Below are 26,140 nucleotides of genomic sequence, written 5' to 3'. Positions count from 1 at the left end.
CAACTTAGTTTCCTGTTGTTGCCATAGCAAAGCACCACAACATGGATGACCTAAAACAACAGAAATATATTCTTTCATAGTTGTGGAGGCTCCTTCCTTGCCGCTTCCTAGCTTCTGGCGGTTTGCCAGCAATCCTTAGACCTCAGTCTCTGCCCTGGCCATCAGGGGCTGTCCTCCTCTGGCTTCGTGTGGGTTTCCTCTCCCGTTCTCATAGGGACACCAGTCACAGGGGATTAAGGCCCACCCTAGTGCACTTTGGCTTCATCTTAACTAATTACATCTGCACAGACCCTATTTACATCCATTCTGACAGTCTGTCTTTTAAATGGAGTATTTAGACTATTCACACTTAAAATTACTCTTTTTTTTTATCTTACTTTTTTTTTTTGAGATTTTATTTATTTATTTAATTCCCCACCTCCCCCAGTTGTCTGTTCTCTGTGTCTATTTGCTGCTTCTTGTTTCTTTGTCCGCTTCTGTTGTCGTCAGCGGCACGGGAAGTGTGGGCGGCGCCATTCCTGGGCAGGCTGCACTTTCCTTCACGCTAGGCGGCTCTCCTAACAGGGAGCACTCCTTGCGCGTGGGGCTCCCCTACGCAGGGGACACCCCTGCGTGGCAGGGCACTCCTTGCGCGCATCAGCGCTGCGCATGGCCAGCTGCACACGGGTCAAGGAGGCCCCGGGTTTGAACTGCGGACCTCCCATGTGGCAGACGGAGGCCCTAACCACTGGGCCAAGTCTGCTTCCCTAAAATTATTCTTGGTATATACCAAGTTTGTAACCATTTTCTATTTGTCACACTTGTTCTTTGTTTCTTTTTTTGTTTTTCCCACTTTTTCTGCCTTCTCTTCGTTCCTCTCAGCATATCAAAACTTAGATTCAGAATTCTTAGGTTGGTGGTTTTTCTTTCAACACTAATTATTTCACTCCACTCTCTTCTAGTTTGCATGGTTTATGACAAGAACTCCAAAGGAATTCTTATCCTTGTTCCTATATAGGTGAGGTGTTTATTTTTTCACCTGCCTGTTACCATGCCTTGTAATTTTCTGTTGCAAGCAACAAAAATTTTTGTTGCAAGCTGGATATGATGTATTGGGTGTTAGGAACAAGCAAACAAATGAAAAAAACAACTCAAGGGAGCTGATGTGGCTCAGTGGTTGAGTGCTGGCTTCCTATATATAAGGTCCTGCATTCAGTCTTCGGCCTTAGTAACTAAAAAAAAAAAAGCCCTGGGCCTGTTAAAATGGATACTTCTCCCTGCCCTCTGCCCAACACAAGGAGATTTTTCTCTGATCTTCACCCTAACTCTCAATCTAGTTCACACTGGGCTTCCAGCAATTGGTCAAAAGTATGGTTTAAGTGTTCCTACCAGTTACTGGCTCCAGCAGCTTCTGCTTCAGTTAAGCTGATCTCAGCTGTGATTCTCCATATTTGCCTGTCTCTCCAGATTTAGGGGTGGCAGTTTGCCCTGTGAATCCAAGAAAAGTTGATTTTTAGTGTGGTCCTTCCTGTAAGGATGGGAGTGGTAACTTCAAACCACGCTTGTTGGAGCTGAAACTGGAAGTGCATAGGCTTTTTTTTTTTCACTTTTTATTTAGTAGTTTTAGACATACAGATATGTTGCAAAAATTTTTTCCCGTATAGCCTTCACCCAGCTTCCCCTAAAATTAACATCTCACAAAACCATAGTGCAATGATCAAAACTAAGAAATTAACATTGTTACAGTATTAGTAATTAAACCATAGACCAGTATTAGTAATTAAACCATAGACATTTCACCATTTTTTCCATTGATGTTCTTTTCTTCCTGTTCCTGGATCCAATCCAAAATTCCATATTGCATGTAGCTGTTGTTTCTCCTTAGTTTCCTCCAATCTCTGACAGTTTCCCAGTCTTGTCTTTCATTACCATGACACTTTTGAAGAGTACACATCAGTTATTTTGTAGAATATTCCCCAATTTGTGTTCGTTTCATGTTTTCTCATGACGAGTTAGGTTTGGTGATGTGCCCTTCTCCAGTGTAAGTAAAAGAACCTGCATTGGGCGTTACCATGAGACCCCTTTCCTAGAAGGGTTTGTTCAGAAGACAAATAACAATTGACATGTAGGGGTTTCCAAGAAAACAGACACACCCTACATGGTTGCTGACGATAAAACCAGTTTTGGTCCAGCAGAGTGATAGTTTATCAGAATGGACAAATATCATTCAAATGGTGTATATCTGATTCCCACTTTGAAGACTCCCCCTACAGTTAAAATGGAAACTTGGCACTGGCCAGTCAGAACATTTCCTCCTTGCTTCAACGTTTGCCTTATATGAGTTTCCCCTTTCCAGCCCCTGGGGGAGCTCCCTTCTTTCTAAATGGGATGCTACCCCATTCATGAATTGCTCAATAAAACTGTGACTAAAGTAGACTTATTATTATTCTACTGCAGACTTATTATTCTAGCAATGGAAGAAATTTTAGTCATGTGGAGGCAGTAGCCACCAGAGGTTCTGAGGGATGGGAGAAAGAATAGGTGTAAAATAGAAGCATTTCTGGGACATTGGAGTTGTCCTGCATGACACTGCAGTGACAGGCCATTGTATATTTTGTCATAACCTACAAAGTTTGCGGGACAGAGTGTAGACTATGGTGTAAACTATAGTCTGTGGTTGGTAGCAATGCTTCAATATATGGTCATCAGTTGAAGCAGATGTACACACTAATGAAGGATGTTGTTAATGTGGGAAAGCATGGGGCATATGAGAATCCCTTATATTTTTTTATGTAGTATTTATGTCATCTAAAGCTCCTTTAAAAATAAAAAAAATTAACAAAAAACTGAGATCCTGAATCCCATGAAAAGTTTGCTTTCAAGTGCATCATATCAAGCTATATGTCAATGTGTCTTTTTTTTTTTTAAGATTTATTTATTTCTCTCCCCTTCCCCCCCACCCCAGTTGTCTGTTCTCTGTGTCTCCTTGCTGCGTCTTCCTTGTCCGCTTCTGTTGTTGTCAGCGGCACAGGAATCTGTGTTTCTTTTTGTTGCGTCATCTTGTCATGTCAGCTCTCTGTGTGTGCGGCGCCATTCCTGGGCAGGCTGCACTTTCTTTCACGCTGGGCAGCTTTCTTTCCGTCACGCATCAGCACTGTACATGGGCCAGCTCCACATGGGTCAAGGAGGCCCGGGGTTTGAACCACGGACCTCCCATGTGGTAGACAGACGCCCTAACCACTGCGCCAAGTCTGCCGCCCAATGTGTCTTACCAGCATGATATTAACCTTGATCATTTGATTAAGGTGGTGACTGCTGGGTTTGCCCACTATAAAATTACCTTTTCCTTTCGTAATTAATAGATATCTTCGGAGAGATACTTTGAGACTGTGCAAATATCCTATTTCTCCTCAAACTTTGTCCACTAAGTTTAGCCTACAAAAAATTGTCACATACACCTAATGGTGATTTTCTTTCCCTCATTCCTTCCACAAATATTAATTGGGATTCTTCTGTAAGGAAGAGCTCTTTTCTCCCCATTTATTTATGGACTTTCTTACTATTTGGCCCCATAAGATGCTCCAGGATCATCTTGTATTCTCCCTGCCCCATCCCTGGAATCATCCACATGACCAAGGAATACTAATTTTCTTTATTAGAGAACAGTATTTAGAAACCAAGACCTCAGCAGTAGGTCTTTTTATTGCTATTGGAGTCTCATTTCTCCTAAGTGCTCTCTGTGGACAGAGCGAAGAAATATCTAAAATTCCATATCTGTGTGTGTGTGTGAAAACCATGAGTTGATACCTCCAATTCTAATCAATACCACATGGTTTTTTTCTAGCCTTCCTGTTTTCTTTATATGAAATTTCTCTCCAACTGTGACAGACCTTTGTCATTATCTATAGTATATTGTGTATTTACTTATTTATTCAATCCTAGTATACACATAAAGTAGTTTCAGCATTGCTAACTTATACCCCTGTAAAAAACAAATCTAATTTGTAATATGGAAGATATGTACATTTATTTTTTTTCTTTAGTCTTACAGTATTGAGTTACTTAGGATAGTTTTTTCTTCCTCACACCCTTCAGTGTGATATTGTTATCCATTTATTACACAATTAGCTTCATTTGGTATTGTTTACATTCCAGTTTGGGTTCTTCCCATATCTTGGTTGGTTTTATTTTATTTTATTTTTTTTTTGGTATATGTGAAACATAATGGTTCTAAGAGTTGGAGCCATACAAAAAAGTTTACTCAAAGAAGTGATACTCTCTAATAGTCTGCTACCCAGTTCCCATTTCCTTCTTTTTCCCCTTTTCCCACCCATAAGTAAGAAAATGTTTTGGTTTCTTGTTAATCCTTTCTGTATTTCTTTTGCACTAATGAGCAAATACACATGTTACATGAAGAGCAGCATACATTAAATATTCTTTTGCATTTAATTTTATAATCTAATTTCTAAAAACACATTATCTGAATGATTGTGTGTCTTTTTCTGTGGCTTTTCTCTCCCTCCCTCTCTCATATATTGTCTTCTTTCCTCACCTGCCTGTATATTTTTTAAGAGCAGAACACTTGAATAGAAAAAAATTGAAGAAATAACTTGAGGTCTAGGATGATTTTTATCTACCTCCAAAGAGGATTTACATGGGTTTCCAGTAGGCATTTGGGGGCACTAGCAATCTGAGATCAACTTAGCTCAATTTCCAGAGCTGAGAAAGTGCAAAGCTGGGTTTCATTCCCTCCAAGAGTCAGTCTACTACCAATTCACCTTTTCCCTCTAGTATAGTCCTCCAGGGTTCCAATCTAAGGGAATCCTTCTTGAAAGGTCCTAGTTTCCCAGATTTGTCCTCTAAACATTGGCAGGTGGAGGGCTGATTCCCCTAGGAAGATAAGAGCCCTAAATGCCGTTCTCACCACTCCTGGTTAACAGATTCTCTTGGATCTTGGTCCCATAATTCTTTCTTGCTTTCTTAAGCTCTTTGACGTCATCAAATGCATGTGTTTTAATTTGCTAAGCTGTTCAAAGCATATGTCATAAAATGGACTAGCTTTTGACAATAGGAATTGATTCGCTTATAGTTAGAGTCTGGGGAATGTCCACATCATCAAGGTGATGCTTTCTTCCTGAAGACCTGCCACATGGCAAGGCATATGGCAACATATGCTGGTCTCACCCTTCTCTTTCAGGTTTTGTTGCTTTCAGCTTCTGGTTTCCCTGGCTTTTCCTCCCTTTGTCTGAATTTCATTCTCTTATAAAGGACTCCAGTAAAAGGATAAGACCCATCCTGAATGAGGTGGGCTGCACCTTAGTTTAAGTAGCCTCATCAAAAGATCCTTCTTACATTGGGTCCTCACCCACAGAAGTGGATTTACTTTTTTTTTTTTTTAAGGTTCGGCAAGGGAGTAAAGAGTTTATTAAGAAATAAGAAAAAAGATACTAGACACCTAAGACATGGGTGTGGGCCATGCTACAGGTGAGCCACACATGTGGGGACCTGGAGTTGGCCTTTTTAAGGCCTTTCCTCCTCCCCTTTCCCCATACTAAGGAGGGATCTCAGCTATTTCCTATCCTGATTGGTTGTGTTTCTATCTTCAACTGTCAGCTTTCAGGGAACCAACAGAGAGGTCTTTCTGTTTGGAGTTATCCAGGGCTGCTTCTGAGCCTGAGAGTTTCAAAGGGGACCTCCTGGCCAGGGTCTTGGTGGGCTTTTCGGCTGTAATGGTTATGGCGCTCTTCTCAAGTAGTTGCCTCCCCTCGGGATTTCCACATGGGGGTCTCGGGGCTAAAAAATACGAACCACTTCACGAGTTTGAATGTCATCCTTCAGCAGGGGCCATGCTCATCTTCTCTGCATCATTCCAGTTTTAGTGTGTGCGCTGCCAAAGCGAGTACTGGATTAACTTTAAGAACATGATTTTCTGGGGCACATACAGCTTCAAACCACCACAGGGTGATTTCTCATATATTGCCCTCAACGGAGAGTGGGCCTGAGTTCTACAGCAGAAGCAGCAGTTTCTTCATTGCATTGCATTGCGACTAAATCTTTCATGTTAGATGTTGCATTTTGTTTTTTAAACAAAGTTCATTCTTTTCTCATGGTTTTAAATTTTTCTTTCCTGTGTTTAATTTGTGGGTGTACATGCACACTGCTAATAGCTGCAGTCCTTGGAAGTCTAATCTTGCTGATTGTGTCTGCTGCTGTAGTTTATGGTAGACTGTTTCCTCTTGAGTTTGGTAATTTTGGATTGTGATGTCATATTCAGAAGAACCATATCTTTGCCTTCTGGGCTAAGGGAAGGCCACTAAAGTGAGGTTGTGTTGGCTTCTACAAGACTTCACCATCCCGAGACCATTTGTCATAGTAGTTTCTCCCATGGGTTGAGAGCAAATGACCACCACCCCCATGAGACACAGGGCTTTGGCTTCATGTTTTCATGGAAGACTCTTTACCCAACCCAGAACCTGGGCTGGGACAACTTCCTTGGTTTTCCCAATGCTGGCGAGGAGAGCTTTGATCTATCATTTTGTATCCCTTCAAGAGCCCTGGCTTCATTCAGGGTCTTGGTTCCAGTTAACTTTCTGCCCGAAAAGCCTCGGTTTCTGTTCTTATCTGGGTGTTTAATAAGACCACCGTTGTCCTCTCTGCCACCACCATCGCCCAGTCACTGGATCAGCTCACACACTTACTGCTCTGATCTTCAGTTTTCTCTTTGTTTTTGACCCCTAGGGATTTCCTTTATTTTCCTGAAAGTGCTATAGTGCTGTTAAAGGGATAGTCGTTAATTAAGCTAGTGTTTACGGGCGTTTGCAGTGGGAAGATTTCAGGTATCTAACCTAACATACTGCTGGAAAGAGAAACAGGCCACCTTCCCTATCATAGCCACAAATCTGAGTATTTCATGTGAACAAATGAGTAGAATCACCATACCCTGCAGGTCTGGGACAACGAGTCTTCCCCCTTTCTCGTCTCCCCCAGAAGTACCCAGAGAACACTGTAAAGGCCGATCTGCCTGTGTCCACTTCAGCCCCAGGGAGGGCAGTGATGGCAGCAGGACTCCAGGAGCCTCCCCTGCTGAGCGGCCCAGAGGTGAGACGGTCGGTGAGCAGCGGTGTGAAAAGGGGAGAGGCTCCCCGAAGCAGCCCTCCTGTGCCGGGGTGGCGCGGCCTGACGAGAAGGAAGAGCCCCCGCACCGAGCAGCTGCAAGCCCCCCACAGCGGGATGGCCGCGGGAAGCCCAGCAGAAGGCACGACGCCGCGCCCACGGCCAGAGGTGGCCCTCCGAGAAGGCGGGCTCAAGAGCTCCGAGGAGGAAGGGGCTCCCCAGCCGGGTCTAGCCGGCCTGGCAGTGCCAAGGGGGAGGTGGTGCCTGCTGGGCAGAATCCTCTCCACCATCGGGCACCAAGGAGTAAAGTGACGCAGGACAAGCTCGCAGGAGGGGTGTCCTCAGCTTTGCCACAGGGAGCAGAGGTGGTGAGGTCAGGGTCCAGGAAGCCGGCGGCGGCTGCCCTGTGTGAGGACGCTCGGCCGTCTCCAGAGACTGAGCCACCACCCGCTCCCCGCCCTGGGCAGAGTGTGAATATTGACCTTCTCCCCGTAGAGCTCCGACTTCAGATAATCCAGGGAGAACGACGGCGGAAGGAGCTGTTCCGCAAGAAGCACAGGGCAGCCGCTGTCATCCAGCGCGCCTGGAGAAGGTAGGCTGTCCCGCCCGCGCCCTCGGCGCGCTGCTGTTGCCCTCGGGGCCTGTGTGTGGCGGTGCGTTTCGCTGAGCCTGCGCATGAAATCCACACGGTAGATCCTGGAAGCTGACATGGTATAGACCGTGTGGAAGGCGTTTTTACCTGGAGAGGTGGGAAAGCCCCCAGGGTAGAGAGGGGCAGAGCAAGAGCCCTGGGTTTGTAACCGGGGAGCCCGAGGCCCAGTGACGCTCCTGCAGCTTAGCTCACCTGGGGCGCTCGCCTGGCCTCCCTGACTGTCAGCAAAGCACCACAAACAGGGCTTAAAACCACAGAACTTTATTCTCTCCCAGTTCTGGAGGCCAGACGTGTGAAATCGAGGTGCGGGCAGGGCCGAGCTCGCCGGCAGCCTGCGGGGGCATCGGCCCCGCCTCTCCTGGCTGCGGGGGTGGCTTGCCCCGGCCATCCTTGGCGGTCCCTGCCCCCGCCGCTCCCGCCTTCTCCCCGCTGCATCTGTCTCCCTCCCCTTCTCATACCCGTCACCCTGGGCTAGGCCCACCCACTCCAGGAGGACCTCACTTTACCTCGCCTAACTCCATCTGGAATGACCCTATTACCAAATAAAGTCAGGTTCTGACATCCTGGGGATTAGTAGTTCAATCCTTCTCTTGGGAGGGACACAGTTCAGCCCCTAATACTGCTCTTCAGTCTCCTCACCTGTAAAATGGGATTTAGCAGTTGCTGCACCTGTCCTGTTTATATGTCAGGTTGCTAGAATAAGACCGTGTGTGCTTTGTAAACTCTAAAGCATTGTGCACACAAGATGTTTTAATTTTCTTCTTCCTATTATTTACTACCCAGGGATTATTCATACCCCAAATACTTCAACCAGGGTTGGGATATGGTAGATTAATGGAGTGAAATTTATTACAAAAACTTTTCTGAGCATCTCCCAAGCTCAGAACACGGGGTAGGTGCTGGGATCACAGGCTGTGGCGTCGCTGAGCTCCAGCGAGGGCCTGCCGGCAGCCGGGGAGCACTGAGGGGTCCTTTGGAAGAGCCTGCAGCTGCCTCCGGGTCCCCTTCGCTCTGTAGGCCTCCGAGGGCCCAACCTTAGATCAGGCCTCATGGTGGAACCAGCACCGAGGGGAGGACTGGACCCCTTGCCAGTGGGGATCACAGGGCCCCCGACTCTGGGGAGAGGGAGATGGATGGGGGAGTGAAGCAAGCAAACCACTGCAAGTGAAAGTAAGAAAAGGAAAAAGAAGAAAGGCTGGAGAAAACACTGGAGGTGGACGGGCGCAAGACAGCCTTGTGGAGTCCAGGGAGAGGCGTCAGGGAGCATCGTGCCAGAACCGGGGTGAAGGACTGTGCGCCCAGCCTCTGCGACGATGTTCCCTCGTGTCTGTCCACGCTCTTGGCATTTGACAAAGTCCCCTCTGGTGCCATCTCATCACCCGCCCACACTGGGAAGCAGGCACAGGGATCAGCAGCCCCCCTGTGCCGTCTCAGAGAGGAAGACCCTCGTCCTGATGCGCAGGCGCAGCCTCCGGCCTCGCGCCCTCCGTGGTCAGCATGCTGAAGCCCGGGCAGGCCGTGCCCTTCCCCTCGAGCAGGCTGGAGTGGAGCCGCCTGCATGACGGCTCACGGCCCTCACGGAAACCACACGGTGTCGTTACTGTCATTACTCGTGTTCATACCAGCGGGCGGCAGCTTTGGGCGCTCGTGCCAGGCCCTGTGCAGTCTCCCTGCATCAACTCCTAAACCTCACCGCAGCCCTGTGGGATGGGAGCCCTTCGTATCCCCGTCCGGCAGATGAGGAAACTGAAGCGAGAGGCCCAGTGCTGGCCTGGGCCTGCGACTGTGCCTCCAACGCCACTGGGCCCCCGCCTTGGGGGTGTTCCAAGACGGGCCCTGGCAACCATCCAGAGCACCTAAGTATTTCAGGTGAAACCTGGGATTAAACGAGCCGGCAGTGTTACCACGTCAGGCCCACAGCTGCTCCCTGGCTGAAGTGTGTCCCCTCTGCCCGTCTGGTCTTCAGCTCCTTTGAAGAGTGGGAAGCTGACAGCTCCTGTCAGTAAGTGTCCATAGGGACAAATAAGCCTTCAGTCGCTCCCCCCAGGAACAGTGGGCTCACAGTCTCACGTGCCCATCTGGAGGCAATTACTCCAGCCCCCCCCCCCGCCCCCCGCCGCCCCGCGGGGCCACCGTGGACCCAGAGGCCTGCAACAGCGACTGCCGAAGGGCTTCTGAGGTGCTGCACGTTGTGGAAAGCCACATGTCTAGCAACACTGAAAACACTTTCAGGGCTTCTGTCCTTGTGCACCTTCCATTTTAACAACAGGAGCCCAAGGGCTGTCCTGGTCACACTGAAGGAGCCCTGAGGGATGGCCCCTAAGCGCTCAACAAAGCAGGCTCCCCTCAGAGGGGCAAGGCGAGGGCAGGGAAAGGGAGACAGCAAAGTTCATCCACGGGTGGGCTGAGCAGACCGAACCTCGGGCCCTGAGAAAAAGAAGCTTAGTCTTAAAATTGAGCTTTATCACCAATCAAGACTTGACTTTTTAAAGACAAACCAGATACTGGACAAGCTGGCTAGGAGCAGTTGCTGTGTGAATACTGGATTTTTCCCTGGACCTGTGTAAGATACCTTCTGTCGCCTCTTCTCCATTTGGTCTGAGGTGAAGTAACACGGATAATGGACCAAGAGAAGAGCCCTGAGCCCAGAGCTAAAAGGGACTCTCGGGCACATTAGGATTCTCCCCAAACTTGGAGCAGGTCCTCCAAAGAAGGGGAGCAGGAGGGGTGTTACCGTGAACACTGGGACTGCCGGTCACCTGGACACAGGCCTGCGGTCTCCATGCCGGAGCGGATCAGACGGGAGCCGAGCGCGCTGAATGCCAAGGCCAGCAGCTTCAGCAGGGCCCGGGCCTCCAGCGGGTCCCCTGCCTGCCAGAACACGAGGGTGTGTGAAGACAGCCCACAGGTGCAGACACCGACCCACAGCCGTGTCGCCCTCTAACCGAGCCCGTCTCTCCAGGACGGTTTTTGGAAACGTGCACATATTCTAAGTAGAGGGATGCCAGGGCTTGTCACTTACAGGAAAAGAAAGGCCATGTAGCTTGCCTGAAATCAGCCTTTGGGGAAGGAGGGCAGAGGCTCCATCAAGTGCTGCAGGAGCTTTTGACAGATTTAGGGAGATTATTTCCTTTTTGGTATATTGTACAGCTCAATCTGTAGTTAGTTGTTAATGCAGCTACAGAAAATGAACCCCAAGGCAGCTGTCCTCTGGGGGCTCCATGACAGTTGTGTGCACTAAGAGGCTTGGGGTGCATGAAGGGCAGCTTGGTGGGCTAGAAACCTTCACATTACCACTGGCTGTGAACAGCCTTCGCCACCCTGCCCCTCCCCGCTCCCATTCCAAGCTCCATCCTCCTGCAGGATGATCGGGCCTTCACAGTCTTCTGCCTCTCTGGGTCCCCCACCACCTACAAGATACAGACCAGAGTACTTAGCAGTGCTGGGCTGTGGGTTTGAATGCTGGTTCTTCCTGGCTCTAGCTGTGTGAACTTCTGTAAGTTACTCAACCTTTCTGAGCCTTCCAATGTCTACCTGACAGGGTTACTGTGAGGCTTGCTCAGAGGAAGTGGCCTGGCCTGCCACGAGCCCTAAACAAACGGTGGCCACTCCGCAGTGTAGCCCCAGCCCCTCCTTCCCTCACCACGCATGCCATGCTCCAACCACACTGCTTCCTCGTTTTCTTGCCCCAGTGCCACGTGTCTGCTCACACTGACTCAGTGGTCAGGGACACCCTTCCTGCCTGCTGAGCTCCTACCCATCCTTTACCACCTAGCACAAATAGCAGGCTGGTAAGCCTTTGCACCCACTGTCCTTCCTGCACCTGCCCCGTGCTGCCAAGCACCTTCACGTGCAGGGGACTTTTCGCTTCGTGCTGCTTTGGTCACCCATCACCCTGTCCCACTGGTCTGTGAGCAGCTTGAGGGCAAGGACTGACCTAATTGATTTTACCAAGCTCAGGAAATGTTTGCTGGTGAAAGAAATCCCACACGCTGCCACTGACATGAGGAACAGGAGCCTAAATAAATTCCTCCCCAGAGTTCAGCAAATATTTACATAACTTGTAGGAACCTTAAGGAAATTTCCTAAAGGCTGGGATCTGGTAAGTCTTCAAGCATCTCCCCTTCTGTCCCCACAAGCTACCAGCTCAGGAAGCACCTGTCCCACCTCCTGTGCATGAAGCAGCTGGGAGACGGAGATGTGGACACACTGACCCGAGAGTGCACGGCACTGCTCCTCCAGGTTTGGAGGAAGGAAATGGAACCAGAGCCCCCGAAGACCACCACGATGTGCAGGTTGGCCAAGAGTCCACCCAAGGGAAGCTCAGGCACGAAGTCCACCAAGCAGTCAGTGCTCAAGCAAATCTATGGTAATCCTCTTCCCGGGCCCCTGGCTGTTTACAAGAAGCACCCCCAAAGAATCCAAAAAGGTGTTGGCTATGTTGGGGTAAATTCCATCCAGATAGGCACTCTGTTATTCTACTTCCAAGCACCAAGAGAATTCTTAGCATTGCTCATAGTGCTTCTCTCCCAGCAGTTCTGATCAGAATTGTTCCATGAGGCATTCTGGCATCTCAGAGAGCCTTCCAGCCAAGAGCTCCTCCACTGGGCTTCATGACTGGAAACCTCCCTATTTAAACCTCGACACATGCCCGCTTGGGCCCTCCCCTTGCACCAGCCTCATCCGGGCCTTCCTGATGCTAGGAAGTTCAGGGTTACCCAGCCGTGAGAATGTCCCAGACCCAACACGACAGGAAATACTTATTCAGACAGATGAGCTGCTGTAAATTGAAACATCTTCAGCTCTACAGAGAGCTCATCCAAATAAACTCAGCAAGGAATATCCTGGCTAGCTTCCCAGCAGAAAACCAGTGGAGCCAAGGCACTTGTGGACCAGATCTCCCACGGCCCCGGCAGCAAGAACCTCAGGGTTCTGCCCTGGGCTTATTCCACGTAGTGCCTGGTTCATCTTGGCAAGTGCCTGCCAAGCTCAAGCCTTGACCCTCAGTAACAAATTCAGAACTTGGTCTGCCCACAGCTGCCAAAGATTGACGAATGTTGTTGGCTGATTTCAGGTTGCTCTCAAGAAGGGAAAATACCTCATCCCACAAGAACTTCAAAAGCCCCTTCTGTGCTACGTCTCAATTCAGGTGAGGCACTCGCTGTCCTGGCAAAGCAGGTGGGGAGGAGAATGTGGGGAAGGTTTTCCTTGTTTCATCCCCAAAGGTGGGAAGCAGTAAAACAGGTTGCCCAGGGGATCCAGTGGCCTTTGGTTTCAGATATGCGTTTCTCATGCCCCTTTCATGAAATTATTACTGCAGGCAACATGTCTCCATTAGCAGCGAACAATTTTCAGAACCTAAAGCTACCACCATAATGTAGCCCTAATAGAAACAGTACTGATCACTTTCACGTACTTAGTAACACTGGAAAAATTTTTTCCATTTTGATGTCACATTAAGAAACCCCCCTCCACCCCCCCAATCTCCTTCCCCAAAATAGGAAGAACTCCCTTCACCACAAATTCTAGCTTTTGCCTTTCAAGGCACCATAAAGAGGACCTTGACAGCATGTCTAGCTCAGGCTCAGCTGTGCACTTTGACTTATCCAGGAGATGCGCAGGGAACTTTCTTTTCAGCCTGAAGGCAAAGTGTGTTTTCACTCAGGGCCCCTTCATTCATGCCAGCACTAAATTTGGGTGATAAGTTCAGTGCTGTCAGCAGCTAATGCCAGGTCCAGGCGTTCTCCGTAGGTGGCTATGGCAACACACCACCCCCTCGCCCTCCCCAGATCCAGTCACCTGGCAGGAGCACTTGCAGCTGGGAGGCTGAGCAGCGGCTGTCAGCATGAACTTTAACATTCATCTCGCTCTTGATGGGGGGAAAACCTGGGCGGGGGGTGGAGGGGTGGGCAGATAATTACTGCCAAGGCCTTAATAGGAGTTGGGCAACTTGGTGTGCTACAGGCAGGCTGGTCAGGGAGTAGTGAGGGGGCAGGGCAGTGGGACACTTTCAAAGGAACCCAGACCCACGGTGCTGGATAGGAACACACCCATCTCAGACTAGAGTGAACTGAAAAACGCATCAGAAACAAATATCAGAGAAAATGTCCAGGAAAGTGACATTTGGATGACCAAATACTTATACATTAGATAATCAGAGTGTTTTTCACTTTTCTCGAAGAGAAAAATCCAGGACTACCAGAAATCTTAAAAATTAAGGTGTTTGGCAGCATTAGGGACTCAGAGGGGAGAGAGTAAACAAATTCGGATTGATTGGACTCGAACAAGGGCTAAAGGGAATCCTTTCCAAATTTCAAACTTGGGATAAAGTTTGGCTAGCTCACCCCCACCCACGTTAAGCATTAATAGTGATTAAGGCTGATGGCCAGCAGAGCTGCTGGCTACAGCTGAGCTGAGTCTGTATGTGCTTCATACAGAAAGCATGTCTATAAATGAAAAATAACTTCCATGAAATGGGCATGACTTAGACACAAGTTTCTGCAAGGTGAAACCACCAGTACCAAATTGAATCAAAAAGCACAGCATTAACTTCAGTGTTTACTTTGAATAAAAAGTGAAGTTGGTTCATTTTTTGCCTTGAATTTCATGAGGTTCCAAGAGGTTAAGGATTTTCTGGTTTTTGCTCACTGCTCTATTCCTAGTTATAGAAAAGCACCTGGCACATTGTAGCTGCTCTAATATTTGATAACTGAATGACTGGGTATTGCTGGAAACTGGGAATGTTCCTAAGGCTTCAGTAGCACCCTCTACATCTTTTTAAAAGGAGGTAGAGCAGAAAATGAGAAGGATGTAGCAAAATGACAGCCCCTATGGGCTGTTTCGTCCTTCCAATCGCTCACATCTCAAGCAGTTAGTATTGAGAAGGCAGGAGACAGTAACAATTCCTTCCCTACACCACCCCCCCTGCAAACCATCCACTACACACACACACACACACATATGGGATCATCTCTTTAAAAATAAAATAAAAATTAACTCTGCTTAAAAATTCTATTCCAGGGAGTAGAGTAACAGCTGTGGCTCAAGTGACCACTAGAAATGACCCCTAATATGAATCCAAAATATTCCTGCCCACCTGCAGGACACAGGTTATATGGATGACAATTCTTTATACAGTGAAGGTTCACTTTAATGTTATTGAAGCACAGTAATAAAATCAAGAGGGAAAAATTAAGACATACATTTGTTACTTTTAAAACTACTTGCCTTTCGTGTCTACTTATTGGCTCCACAGAAAATTAGAAGCAATATATAGCAGCCTGGCCTTGGCAAGCTCTCTTAACTATTTGGGGCCTCAGTGTCTTCATCTGTCAAATGAGAGAGAGGGTTGACTGCCTCACCAGTGTTTCCAATTCTGGCATCCAGTAAGTGTAATTTCAAGGTCAAAAAAAAAAAAAAGGCCTCAAGAAATCTACTTAAAGTCTGATATCCTAGCAGTTCATCATCCTTACAGATATGAATAGTTTTAAAACAAACCTATTTCCTATAGGAAACTGCCTGCATGTATGTACAAGTGTTATATGGGGCGGGGAGATGTCATACTAGTTATTCCAAGCAGAATGAAGACGTAAGTTCTAGCCCCAGCTTTTCAAGCACCTTAATCCTCCAAATTCCTCTAAGTTTCTTCCTTGGAGAGATGTCACTTATCTTTGTGGTGATGGAAAATTCAAGGCTGATAAGATACCCTGCCTTAACAGAAAACTGGCCTGTCACCTTCTTTGGACAAGCCTAAACCTTTTTTCCTCACTACTAACTTTTCCTTTCTGAATTATCACTAATAACCTGAATATCATGTGTTTGTTTTTAACAGTAAGCAACTTGCAGTGTATACACCTCCTTGAGAATAGTGGAAGATCAAAGAACTTTTCTTATAACCTGCAATCAGCTACTCAATCAAAAAAACAAAACAAAATTTCAACTGCCTATGGAGGAAGACTGTCTTCGGGGGAGCTGAAATAGCTAGTGCAGAGTTAAAATCTTCTGTGCATTATTTTTTATATCTTGGGAAAATTTTAATATCCATACCTGAAGACAGCCTGAAAGTGTGTGACAATGGAAAGAAAATATTACACAGCACTGCTTTGTAAGTCATCTTAGCCTGCACTGAAAGGCCCAGTGAACTGCATGCAGGAACTGCCTGGCTGCCTGCATTCACCTCAGCTGGAAAAGAATGGTCAAGTCTGAACAAAACGGGCTGCCCAGTTGGGCTCTCTGCCACTGGGTGACCCGGGCCTTGTTTCTTCCTCAAGTGGGGAACCCAAATGAGGTGGGAGAAGCCTGCCCCACAGCAGCCTCCTTCAGCTCATCGTTTCTGAATCAAAATCAGTGTACTCCACCACGAGACCACTTCCTCCCTGCTACTTCAACAATTTAAATTTTAAACTAGAATCAGGACATAGTATGTTTACCTTTAGAAAATGTTCCTCAAACCATACATACTTCTGTTGATTCCACGTCCACCTCTGATGGCCGCCAGGATTGTGGCATCAGGGAATGGGTCAGCTGGGTTTACAGACCAGATGGTTGCTGCAGCAGGCACCAGCGAGCCTCAACATCCCACTGGTGTGATCTGCCTGACTCACAGAGCTGAGGAACCTTGTCAAAGCAATGCTCCTATCGGCAGGGAGAATGGTGCTGCCTGCGTGCATGCCAGCGCTCTGAGAAGGCAGGCCTGGGCTAAACAACAGCCAGGGAGGGGCCACCTGGGCCTGGATGCATTTTAAGGGTGTGACTGTGAGGATTTCTCAAAGTGCAACCCTTGTTCTGATGAGAAACGATAGGAAGCAAAGTGTTAAAAAAAAAAATTATAGTTTGCTATTTCAGTTCATTCATTATTTTCATAATTTCATAATAGTTTTATAACTATAATGGATCATAAATACAAAACTATTTTGAAAATATATTTGATGAGACCAAGTACCATTTCAATATAGGAAAATCCAAACCAAATGCCACACTGTCTTGAAATCTTATTCCTGTTTTAAAGACCAGAAATATCTCTGTAGTAATAGACTCCATAGTGAAAAGCTGAAAGGATAAGGGTGACCAACCCCAAACGAAAAAGGGAACAAAAAACCTGGTTTCTGCTGCTGTCTGAATAAATTGAAGTTGCAAACACAAAGAATGAAGTTTGCCTAGATAGTATCATAAAGATTTAATTTTTTTGGTAAATAATAGAAGGTACCACATTATCAACCTGTCTTATAATTTCTAAGAAATGTAAAATTCAGTACAAAGAAAGGTTCTTGAACAACTTCTTTAAAAGTTCAGCTTTAATGACAAACTTGTTACATCAAAATTAGATAAATGTGAATAAACCATTTTAAACAGGAGGTACCATGGTGTCTCTTCAATACACTGTACTCAAAGCACTGGGCCCCTGGGGATGCCCCGAGAGATACATGTTGAAGCAGTAGTGCAGGTCTGTGAGCCACTGCTCTTGCACACTTCCACTCTTCAGTGTCTGGAGAGAAAAACAAGGATAATCTGAGAATTGTGCCAAAGTAACCACGCTGTCTATTTTTACTTTTTTTTTTTAAAGGATTTTTAAAAATTTATTTCTCCCCACTCCCTCATTGTTTGCATTTACTGTGCCTGTCTGTTCTGTGCTGATCATCTTTTTAGGAGGCACCAGGAACCAAACCTAGGACCTCCATGTGGGAGACGCCTAATTGCTTGAGTTATCTCCACCCCCTGGCTTTGCTGTGATCTCATTATGTTTTCCTCCTTGTGCCTCTTGTTCCCTCGGCCAGTCACATCAGCTCACTATCTTGCTTATCTTTAAGAGACACCAGGAACCAAACCTGGGACCTCCCGTGTGGTAGGCAGGAGTTCAATTGCTTGAGTCACATCTGTTTCCTGCTACCTATTTTTCATACCCCAATATTTCTCAGCACCTTTGCAATGGTATCTCCATTTATAAATCATCACAGGGAGTCTACTTGGAAAAAGGAAGCTATTACATGGATATTACTACAGGAAGCAAAAATTCCTAGTTACACCCTCAAATGTTAAGTGCCACCAGCTTCTTGTTGAGTCTGTTCCCTGCCCTCCTTCCCCCACTCATGCTAGGGACTGAGGCTTTACCAGCAGCCCTCCCTCAACCCTATCTCTTAGATTTCCAGAGACTCAGGGTTGTTGTGAAACTCAAGCTGCACTATCAACTGAGAAGAATTCTAAAGGGCTGGCTGACAATTCCTGTCAATCTCTTCCTTAGGACTGATTCTTTGATCTGGGAATAATCCAAGTTCTTTATTTTTCTTCCCTTCCACAGTATCTGAATAACTCCACTGCCTCTTCCATTACTTATTCAAAGACACAGAAAACCCAGACTGAACTCCTGTATTATATGTACATAAAAACTGTAAAGGCTCTACTACTACATGTACTGCTACATACTTGAATTAATAAACCCCTAGTCAAGTACCCATATCAAAGCCTCTCGAACCCCTCCACATCAAAAGCACCAAAGAAACCCTAGACAATAGGCTGTGCCTATCTCACACACAGCTGAAAGTAGAGGTAATCAGACAAATTCAAAGCCTGCAGCTTCTTCTTCCTCTTACTCTCCAATGAACTAAGTGATTAGAATAGAAATTGGCCTGAGATTATATGAGCTAAATAATTTCTTAATGATAGCTAACATTTATAGAGACCTAATAAATGCCAGGTACACTAAAAATTCTACTTGATCACATTTAATGTTTACCAAAGTACAGCCAAGTTGGCAGTATTCCCATTCTTCCAGATAGGAAAACTAGCTTTAGATAGAATTAACTTAATAAGCACTCACAGTTCATCAACAGAGTCTGTATTAGAATCCAGGTAGGAGTGACTCAGACACCTGTACCTTTTCCAACTAATTAAGCTGCCCGCCATCTTCCGTATGTGTTATTTTAAGAGGCTTAGTACAGATTCCAGAATCAAGGACATCCACCCTATTAAGTGACAGGGTACTGGGTGGCAGGGGAAGCCCTGAAAAATCAGCACTCTAGACTCAATTCCTGTGAGTCAGTTACTGCATAGGAAGGCCACTCTCCCTCCACAGCACAGCCCTCCCCTCTCCCACCCATAGCACAAGTACTAAAGCACAAAATCCTGTGGTTCCAGGCTTCTTACTGTGATATTCTTGATGATCTGCTGCACTAGGATTGCGTTGGTCAGCATGTGAGTACGGAGGGGTGCGTGCTGGAGCAGCAGGCGAAGCAGCTGGCCCACGATGGGCAGCTCCTCAGGCCCCACTCTGTTCACGCGCAGGCTCTGCAGCATCAACCGGAGGACTCGAGGCAAGAGAGCCAGAATGGAGATACAGGCTCCCCACAGCTTGTCCCTGCAAAAAGTGGAAAAAGTGAATCAAGGAGCCAGGCACACAGGAAAAGAGCCCTCTGCTCCCATTTCCCCAAACTGAAAATGTCCCTTTAAGAAACATTTTTTTGTAAAATACCACAGAAACCAAAACTAATGAGCACTGCGTTTCGCCAGAACTAAATAAGCAAACCAGCTGAAGAATTAGCTGCTTGTCCCTATTCTATGGTTTCCAGGAAGCCAAGCAATCACCACTTCCTGGGCTAATTATTAACAACTCCTGAAACTGTAGTGACCATCTGTAACACAGAATTAGCCAAAGAACAGAAGGAGCTACACATGAACAACCTCTGCTGGACACTAGCTCACTACCTGTTAGCAAACCTATCAGTCAACAGAGTAAGATGATCTCAGGGAAGAAAAGGCAAGTCAAGAAAATGTAAACCTATGAACTTGATTCTTGTGTTTTTTTTTAAAGAAACTTAGATTACATAAATGTTAAACAAATGAACTTGATTCAGAGCTTCTTCAATTCTCAGAACAGGGCATATTTGTAAAGAGATGTACTCACCAAGAGCCACACAGATTTCTTCTGAAAGCAGCCAATAAAGGTACTACCTACTACACTACTAGGTCATAGAAGGCCAGAAACGACAAATCCAAATTTCCTTAAGCATTCTTCTCTTCTAGAATGTATTCATGTTCTACTTTGAGTGTTTTTCAAATGATCCCTGACCAGAACTCTGCTAAAAGAGCTAATGGATTCCACATGTGATACAGTAAGCACAAAAATGTTAATGGGAGCAATACGTAGACTTGTGGCTGGCCTAACCACATTCTAGAAGAGTGTCAAGTTAATGAAGCCATATCCATCTGGAGAATTCCTCTGGCAGTGAAAGCTTGTGTAAGATTGCTGTCCTTGGAGTGCATAACCCTCCCAGTCCCCAAGTTAGAGAGGAAGCAGCTCTTTTACCTTATGATGCTCCCTACCCCAACTCTACATACAGCAACAAACCAAAGGTGGACACTGAGTCCACGCTAAGCCAATCAGATTCTCTTACCGAAAGAGATTTTATTCAGTCTGTTATAGATGCGGGACCAGGCTGGGATAGCCATGTGTAAGGAAAGGCGAGAAAGCCAGATGGAAGACACAGATGGTGAAGCAAAGGCAGAGAGATCAAAGACTACACAATCCAGGCTTCCTAATTATTAGTTCCATTTCCTAATGAAGCCCAGACACACTTCTAGAATATATTTGTTTTCTGCTTTGAGTGGATTTCAAATAATTCCCAACCAAAACTCTGCTAAAAGAGCTAATGGAGTCTACATAATACCAAATACAAGTAGAGTGCATAGATGAGTAAAGGTTAAGATTCCCACTTTTCAGACATCACAATTTTTAAAAAAGCTGTCAAGCCAAAGAGAGAGGTGACCTGAGTGCCACGAGAAGGAAGCACTGCTTTATCAAGAGCAGTGACAGTCACTCTTAAGACCCTCTAAGTTGTCATGTACAAGAAAAACTTGACTTGTAGCTGGCCTAACTCCAATATACATACAATATTCAGAGGAACTCAGGTAGCTCTCTGCAAACATCTGATATATTCTGGTTAAAGAATACCAACATCCCTTTCTACTCCAAAAACAAAGAAATGCAGATAAAATACACTTCATACATACAGCCAAGCTCAAAAGCCACAGTGGTAAAACTTCTAGGTATCAGAAACTATGACAGAACTCACACAGAAATAGTCACGGGGGAGAGAAGTGGAAAGGAGCTACTAAAGCTGTTACTTTCAATAGCCAACAGTGTTGGAAGCTGAAGCTTGAGACTTCATGTGTGGGAGGTAGGAAGCTAGAGCTGGGTTCCCTGGATAGAGAAGGAAACCAGGAAAATGCAAATGTCAAACTGTCCAATAGGGAGGATTCTACATACCTCCACAGAGCTCCCACAAAAGATGCACTCAGAGAGAAAAGCTATTCAACCCCAAACATAGTTCAATTCCAGGAAAGACAACCCAAAGAGCCTCACCTGCTCCCCAAAATAAGGGAGAATTCCCACACTGGAAACGAGAGCTAACACAACTGACAGGAGCTTTAAACAGTAAATCAAGAACAAGAAAGGGGAAGCGGACTTGGCTCAAAGGATAGAGCATCCTCCTACCACATGGGATGTTTGCAGTTCAAACCCAGGACCTCCTTGACTCGTGTGGAGCTGGCCCACAGGCAGTGCTGATGCACGCAAGGAGTGCTGTGCCACACAGGGGTGTCCCCCGCATAGGGGAGCCCCACGCACAACGAGTGCGCCCCATTAGGAGAGCCACCAGCACGAAAGAAAAGTCCAGCCTGCCCAGGAGTGGCGCTGCACACAAGGAGAGCTGATGCAGCAAGACGATGCAACAACAACAACAACAACAACAGCAAAGAGACAGATTCCCAGGCCGCTGACAAGAACAGAAGTGGACAGAGAAGAACACACAGCGAATGGACAGAGAGAGCAGACAAGTGGGGATGAGGGAAGAAAAATAAACATATAAACAAATCTTAAAAAAAAAAAAAAAAGAACAAGCAAGAATGACAGAGAGCCACGTAAAAATCTAAAAAAATACACAAATAAAACAAAGCAGAATATATCATGAGGGTTAAATAAATAAAAGAATTAAGATGTTAAGAGATAACAAGGACAGACTGAGAAACTCCATATGTTTAAAAGGAGTTTTAGAGAAGTGGTTGTGGCTCAACTGATAAGAGCATCTGCCTACCTATACAGGAGGTCCAGAGTTTAGTACCCAGGGCCTCCTGACTCGTGGTGAGCCGGCCCACATGAAATGCTGCTGCATGCTGAGGAGTACTGTGCCACACAAGGGTGTCCCCGCGTAGGGGTGCCCCACGCGCAAGGAGTGTGCCCCACGTGAAAAAAGTGCAGCCTGCCCAGGAGTGGCACCACATACATGGAGAGCTGACACAAGCAAGATGACGCAAGAAAAAAGGGGACACAGTTTCCCAGTGCCATATGACAAGAATGCAAGCAGACACAGAAAACACAGAGTGATTGGACACAGAGCAGACAATGGGGGGAAAGGGGAGAGAAATAAATGAGTTTTAAAAGGAGAGAAGAGAAAAAATGAGGGAGATAATAGAAATAGTAACTGAGAATTCTCCTCCAGACTGAGTCTCAAGCAGGATAAAGAACAGGCCTATACTGCATCCTGATGCAACAAACCAGATAAAGAGGAAAAAGTTAAAACATAGAAAAGAACAGATTACTACCTACAAACGAAGAGGACACAGATTAACAAAACATTTAAAATTACTAACAATGAGTCCAGAAGATAATGGAATATCTTTGAAGAACAATGGCCACAGTTCTGAACAACACACAAATTGGTCAATCCTAATATTTAGGCCAGCACATATGAAACCAAAAGGCTCCCAGCAATCTGACTGGCACTCATGATTTGGAATCTCATGAGAACCTTCTCTAGCAGGGATGTCAAAAAGCCCTGGTTGGGGAAGCGGATGTGGCTCAATCACTTGGGTGTCTGCCTGCCACATGGGAAGTCCCAGAGTTGGTGCCTCCTAAAAGACAACGAGCAGACGCCGCCCTCACTACAATAAGCAGATGGCACAAGCCAGCAGACGCCACAGCCCGTAAGAAGTGGATATGGCTCAGGCTGTTGGGCACTCACCTCTCATACAGGAGGTCCGGGGTTCAGTTCCCGGTGCCTTTGAGAAAAGGCGAGCAAACAATAAGTAGACAGACAAAAGAACCATTGTGGGGAGTGGGGGGTATTAATAAAGAAAGAGAACCATTGTGGGGAGTGGGGGGTATTAATAAAGAAAAATAAATCTTTAAAAAAAAGAAAAATAAAGCCCTGGTTGCAAACACTTCCTTGTGACTGGTACCAACCCAAGAGATTCATAAGGTCTGGTCCTATCAACTTTTCCAACACCCAGTACAAAACATCTTCAAAACTGGGTATTTTAAATAGGCAAACAGTACATATGCCACATTTTCCAGTTCAGCCATATCAAGTTAGACTGTCCCTCTGTAAGTAACAATAAAGGATCTTTGAAATTTCCCATGAAATATTATTGAAATAAAGGGGCTATATTTCAAGTGATAGGAAATGACAAATAGCACTATACACAGTTCCTAAATGGGGATGTTTATTCTAAAATCATTAGATCCCCAAGAAGCTCCTTGCGGCTTACAAAGCTTTTCCTTAACTGACCAGAACTAAATTTTGATAATGCATATGCAAAATACCATCAAATCGACACTTTACTTGCACATATTTACATTTACATGTATTTCATATGTATTCACTGTGAAATACATGACATTTTAAAAAAACATACTGTAAAAAATCCAAATCCATTAACATAAACATGGGTAAGATGTGGTATATTAAAAGAGAGTACTTTACAAGACCAGATGCAGCTCAGTGGTTGAGCACCTGCTTCCCATGTACAAGGTCCCGGGTTCGATCTCCGGTACCTCCGAAAAACAAACAAAAAAACCAGCTCTCACTGGGGAGCAGATATAGCTCAGTGGTTGAATGCCTGCTTCCCATGTACAAAGTCCTGGGTTCAACCACCAGTACCTCCAAGAAAAAAAATTAAAAGAGTACTTTAGAGCAGGGGTCAGCAAACTAAAGTCAGTGAGCCAAATTCAGCTTGCTGGATTTATTTTTGTAAATAAAGCTTTATGAAAACACAGCCAGGGGAGCCTATGTGGCTCAGAGCTTGAGCACTGGCTTCCTACATGCGAGGTCCCTGGTTCAATCCCAGGCGCTGGTACCTTTATAAAACAAAAAACCCCTAGCCATTACGTGTTCACTAACTTATGTACTGTGCATGGCTCCTGTCACACTGCCATGACAGTGCTAAGAAACTGCAGTGGAGACCACGGGGCCCACAAAAGCTAACACAGTTACTCTCTGGACCTTTACAGAAGAAGTTTGCCAACCTTTGCCATAGAGAAATGAAAATAAAGGAAATAACTGCTAACAAATCAACATGGATGAATCTCAAAAAATCATGAAAGTGACCAATGCAAAGTAGAGGGTGATCTCTGGGGGTGTAGAAGCAAAACGTGACCCTGGAGGACACGTGTAGAGTGTGTGCTGATGTGACATGTCTTAATTTTGCTGTTGGTTAAATGGATATTCAGCCCATAATGAACTCTGTATTGTATTAAGAGTAATGTAACAGGAAGCAGATGTGGCTCAAGCGATTGAGCTTCTGCCTACTACACAGGTTCATGTCCTGGTGTCTTCTGGAGAAGGCGAGCTGGTGCAGAAGGCAAGCATAGTGAACCACCACAAGATGACACAACAAAGAGACACAAAGAGGAAAAACAATGACACATGCAACAAACCAGGGAGCTGAAGTGGCTCAACTGACTGATCACCACTCTTCCACAAAGGAGGTCCCAAATTTGGTGCCTTCTAAAGAGAAGATGAGCAGGCGCACAAATAGCACACAGCAAATGGACACAGAGCAGACAGCAACCACAAACAAGGGGTGAGGGGATAAATAAAATAAATCTTTAAAAAGTAATATAATTGCTCTTTATTATAAATTATACAAGTGTTTTATAGAGTCAGTATGTATGTTTTCATGAAATTTAAAAATCCAAAAACCAGAAAAGTATACATCAAAAAGTTAATAGGTGACAGAATGATTTTTATTTTCTTTTATTTGCTTATCTGTTACATGATTTTAAACCTTCTGCAATAAATGTAAAATGAAAAAACATTTTTAAAACAGGTACATCAATAACATAAGTGTGAGAACTTATTTTAAAAATTAAAGTGAAATCTTCCGAACTATCCTAAAAGCTTTGGCCTCAATAACAGATATTAGCAGATACTAGCATCTTAGAATCTTTAGGTCTAACAATTTAAAATTCTACTCTAACTCTAATGAAGACCAAAACAAAATGCAAAGGCTTGTGCTAATAGCTGGCCCTCCTAAGGCAGAATGTACAGTTTGTTTTCTTTTCCCCCCGAGACTTAGAGCAACGGTAATAAGGGAAAACTCAAGATACTTTATAATGCCATCTACGCCTTTTCAAATTTGTAATTTCAAGTGGGAAAATAAAATAAAACACACTAAGAATTCTCACCATGATACAAAGGGATTTCATGAAGGAGTAAAGAAAAGGTTGAGTTCACTCAAACTTTCTGAAAGAGAATTTAAGATTTTTCCAAAACCCCATCTTCATTTATTATTTATTTATAGGAGAGGGACAGAAAAAAATTAAAGCAGAAGAATGCAAAAACTGTTACCTCTTTCTTAGATGTTCTGCTTCCCCTTTCTCTAGAGTGAGCAGAAAATAAAGAAGGCTGTAACAACAAGAAGCCAGAAATGGCAGTAGCGTCTCGTTAAGTATACATGTGTGATCCAGGAGCTTACACATAACACCCAAAACACAGCCAGCCGTGCTGTCAGGAATTACAGTCAACCCAACCTAGGCGGAGAAAAATCAGATTAATTACCTCTTCACAATACCAATCACACCCACCCCCACCACATGAAAACAAAATCTGTTAAATGGAGAGTTAACCTTGGTCACTTTTATTTAAAACTAGCATATACGAAATACATGTCACCTTAAGGTCCTGTTTCCATTGTACATTTAATCCCAAAGTTATATGACTTTGAAAGATGCGATTAACCAAAGCCAATGCCTCCCTTCATGACAAAATCTTCTAAAAATCTCCATTATTGGTCAGAAATAAGCTCATTTTTAAAAAGAATCTTGATCCCAACAACCACACTTATATGATCCTTAGATGATTCATACTGGAATACTCTGATGTCTGGCACTGTCCCCATGCCATTAAATGTACAAATCAAAGTTCTTTTGACAACCAGCCTTCCTCCCCTGCCCTATGATTTAGCTATTCAGACAAAAGGAGAGTACCTCTCTACTAGTGTCAGTAAGGTTGTATTACTAAATTTAAAACTTGACCACTTCACTGCCAAAAAATCCTGGGTCGACGCAGTATGCTAACGCATCTGGACTCTGTGCACTGTCATTAAGGAAACATCGACCTTGCAACT

The 26,140-nt window shown here is 45.3% G+C and overlaps 2 protein-coding genes and 1 non-coding gene across 12 annotated transcripts in view; 1 reads left to right on the top strand and 2 right to left on the bottom strand.

The window, feature by feature from the left end:
* Window positions 1-17,097, top strand: part of INVS (inversin) — a 221,802-nt gene extending 204,705 nt beyond the window's left edge. For 2 of the 4 annotated variants that reach the window (XM_058302608.2, XM_058302609.2), the window contains exons 14-17: window positions 6,967-7,684; window positions 11,884-12,113; window positions 12,819-12,893; window positions 15,576-17,097. In XM_058302608.2, the coding sequence (XP_058158591.1) occupies window positions 6,967-7,684; window positions 11,884-12,113; window positions 12,819-12,893; window positions 15,576-15,724 (1,172 nt within the window). In that variant the 3' untranslated portion in view covers window positions 15,725-17,097. The remainder of the gene's footprint in view (window positions 1-6,966; window positions 7,685-11,883; window positions 12,114-12,818; window positions 12,894-15,575) is intronic. The other 2 variants (XM_058302610.1, XM_058302611.2) reach the window with 2 other exon arrangements.
* LOC111764974 (U6 spliceosomal RNA) lies at window positions 5,776-5,878 on the bottom strand. The gene has a single exon (XR_002797445.1). It is a non-coding gene; the product is annotated as a U6 spliceosomal RNA (small nuclear RNA).
* TEX10 (testis expressed 10) overlaps window positions 17,023-26,140 on the bottom strand; it is a 68,835-nt gene continuing 59,717 nt past the window's right edge. For 6 of the 7 annotated variants that reach the window (XR_011649510.1, XR_011649511.1, XM_004447791.5 and 3 more), the window contains 3 exons: window positions 25,363-25,544; window positions 18,884-19,094; window positions 17,023-17,228 (listed from right to left, as the gene is read on the bottom strand). Coding sequence is in view for 4 of the 7 variants with exons in the window: in XM_004447791.5 (XP_004447848.1) it covers window positions 17,115-17,228; window positions 18,884-19,094; window positions 25,363-25,544 (507 nt within the window). In the remaining 3 variants the exon portion in view is untranslated. The remainder of the gene's footprint in view (window positions 17,229-18,883; window positions 19,095-25,362; window positions 25,545-26,140) is intronic. The other variant, XR_011649512.1, reaches the window with a different exon arrangement.

The sequence above is a fragment of the Dasypus novemcinctus genome, chromosome 8 (genome assembly GCF_030445035.2).
Source record: "Dasypus novemcinctus isolate mDasNov1 chromosome 8, mDasNov1.1.hap2, whole genome shotgun sequence".
Lineage (NCBI taxonomy): Eukaryota > Metazoa > Chordata > Mammalia > Cingulata > Dasypodidae > Dasypus > Dasypus novemcinctus.
The sequence above is the reverse complement of the archived record's forward strand: the minus strand, read 5'-3'. Positions and strand labels throughout refer to the sequence as shown.